Source organism: Antrostomus carolinensis, unplaced genomic scaffold, assembly GCF_000700745.2.
Source record: "Antrostomus carolinensis isolate BGI_N321 unplaced genomic scaffold, ASM70074v2 scaffold4950, whole genome shotgun sequence".
In the NCBI taxonomy this organism is placed as follows: Eukaryota; Metazoa; Chordata; class Aves; order Caprimulgiformes; family Caprimulgidae; genus Antrostomus; species Antrostomus carolinensis.
In genome coordinates this window covers 3,414-5,864 of record NW_010287583.1, presented here as the reverse complement: position 1 = coordinate 5,864, position 2,451 = coordinate 3,414, and the positions used below count along the sequence as shown (strand labels likewise).

Sequence of the window (2,451 nt, the reverse complement as noted above, 5' to 3'; positions counted from 1 at the left end):
CAGCATCCCGAGTGCCCCTCGCTGTGACAGAGGAATGCACCGCTAGCAGGCAGGTGCACTGACTCCAGGATTTCTTGCTCCTTTCTTTCCCCAGAGTCAGTCTCAAGGCATTTGAAAAAATAAGTTAGTATTGCTCTGTTTTTGCAAACAAGAAGACTAAGGCACTGAAGGGTGAGCTCGTCTGGCCAAGGCTGATCCACAGGTCTCTGCCCCAGTCCACGCTCTGCTGAGCTGTTGCTCTCTGTGCTCATGTTGTACGAGACATGTTCTCCGAGGGATAACCCCATCCCTGCTCTCCACACAGACACGACACACAGGGGCCAAGATCCACCTTCCTAGGCACGGCCTCCAGAGAAAACATCAAGAAGGACATGCATTGGAGGCCAGAAGTTGGCTTCCCAATGTCTAAAAGCCACCGACTCCCAGGGAGGTCAGCTGTGGAAAGATGACCAGGATACTTGTGAGGTGTAAAACTCTGTGTCTGCTGGCCACTGGTCAGCTTTGTCGTCATCAGACTTGTCACTGTCATCGCCACTGGAGGGTTCGTAGCCCGGGATAGCAGAGCGGATCGGCTCCGGCTGCCTGCGATCTGCCTCTGCCTCCTTCTTCTTTTCTGCCAGCAGCTGCCTGTAGCACAGGTTGCAGACCCTCAGGGGCTTGGGGGACAGCCGGGGCATCAGGAACCTCTGCCTGGAGCAGTCTGCGCAGACAACAAAGCCACACTTGCGGCAGTGGTGCCTTCGGGTGAGCGTGGAGAACTTGGTCTGCGTGCAGCGCATGCAGATGTCTGTCGCCTTGTCTGGGATCCAGGGGGCCGCATGCTCCGTGGAGGGCTGCCGGCCCGTCTTCGTCAGCAGGTGCCTGATGCACTCCTCCAGATGGCTGATCCACTCCTTCCTCTCCGTGAGGGAAGCCGCGGAAACCACAAAGGACTTCTTGGAGGTTTTAATCATCCAGCGGTTCTTCATCTGCAAGGTGTCTGGCAGCGTCTCCAAAGTGACATCTTCAAGGGGAATGATGTGCTGGGAATTGTACTTCCTTTTGTTGATGACTATGCTGCCGTAGACGAGGATGTCGTTGAAAAGGAAGAATATGCGAGGCTTTGGTTTCTTGCGGCATTCTTTGGTTAAAATCCCTTCTCCTAGAAGGACCCTTCCTGGCACAGCTAAGGGCTGACCAGAAGCTCCAAAGCAGTTTTCCACAGCAGCAATGCGCTGGCTGTTGATCTCAGTGTTTGCAAGATGGTCCACCATCTCCAGCTCGCTCTGCAGAAAGGAAAATAAAGAGGGAAGCGGTGAATCCGCAAACATCTGCACGGGGGTGAGGCCAAGCAGCAAACGTATGCACAGGTGAGACGCTCCTAATGCAACCTGAGGCTACGAGTGATCTCCTTACCACTCTTCACTTTACTTTGTTACCTTTTAAATTAATTTTTCAAACTTTCTGACCCCACTTTGCAACAGCCTGGTCTATACTGGGATAGTTCAGTTTGCAGCAGTGGAAGCCCTTGAAGGCAGAACCAGGTTTTCCACTGCAGCTGTGCTTTTCAGCTGTGTAACTGCGTGCCCATAGTAAAGGAAGCCAGTTGGTTTGAACCTACTCTTATGCAGGTATAAGGACTTGCTCAGGAGCTACTGTACTGTGACAGCTGAAGAGTACCAGGACCCTCCCCGTCTGTCCCTCTGGGTGCTGGCAGCAGGGAGTGCAGCTGCAGCAGGGAGCTAACTGATGCTGGGCTGGATGCAGGCTCAGGGAGGAGATCTGTGATCCTGGGAGCAAACCTCCTGTTTCTGACTGCACACCCATTTTCTCAAGGATTAGTTACAGACACATGCACCCCATGACACCATTTTGGGCCAGAGCTGCAGCAGAAACAGCGTGTGGCATCATCTTTTCCCACTGGTCCTCCCTGCGTGACAAAAAAGGGGGGAAAAAAACAGAAGAAAAGGAAAAAGCACCCACTACATGAATCAACCCAGAGAAGTCAGGCCCCCCCTCCTTTACCCCAGATATGCCGGGGCTGCCAGTGCTTCCAGTTACAAGACACATCATTCTGAAAACAGTCTGATCTCTGCTGAAGGGGAAGTGGGAGGCAGCACGCTCATCCCTTCCCACACCTCCTCACCCTTCTTCTCATACAAGCTGGAGTTCTGATAGACTGCTGGGGTTTTTTTAATAGAAAAACCTAGATAAGGGTAACTATGAAGCAAAACCCGATGTTTTGCTATCGGTAGTTTGCAGTAAGGAGAGCTGTCCACGCTGTAAGCGCAATTTTTCGTTGCACCTAGCCCGTCCTGCACTGAAGGGTGCTGCCCGAGGCCAGCCGGCCACGGGAACGTGAGTCATTTCCTCCTCCAGCGAGGTAGCTCAGCCGTCACGAGGCAGCGCCGAGGTCACAGGGGTGTGTGTCGCCCTCGCTGCTGCTAGCGCTTCATTGAATCACGAATGTAG

At 53.3% G+C, this 2,451-nt stretch overlaps 1 protein-coding gene across 1 annotated transcript in view; it reads right to left on the bottom strand.

Annotated features, from left to right (window-relative positions):
• Nucleotides 1-431: 431 nt before the first annotated feature.
• PLEKHF1 (pleckstrin homology and FYVE domain containing 1) overlaps nt 432-2,451 on the bottom strand; it is a 5,370-nt gene continuing 3,350 nt past the window's right edge. The window contains exon 3 of the mRNA XM_010163351.2: nt 432-1,265. Within this exon, the coding sequence (XP_010161653.1) occupies nt 432-1,253 (822 nt within the window). The 5' untranslated portion in view covers nt 1,254-1,265. The remainder of the gene's footprint in view (nt 1,266-2,451) is intronic.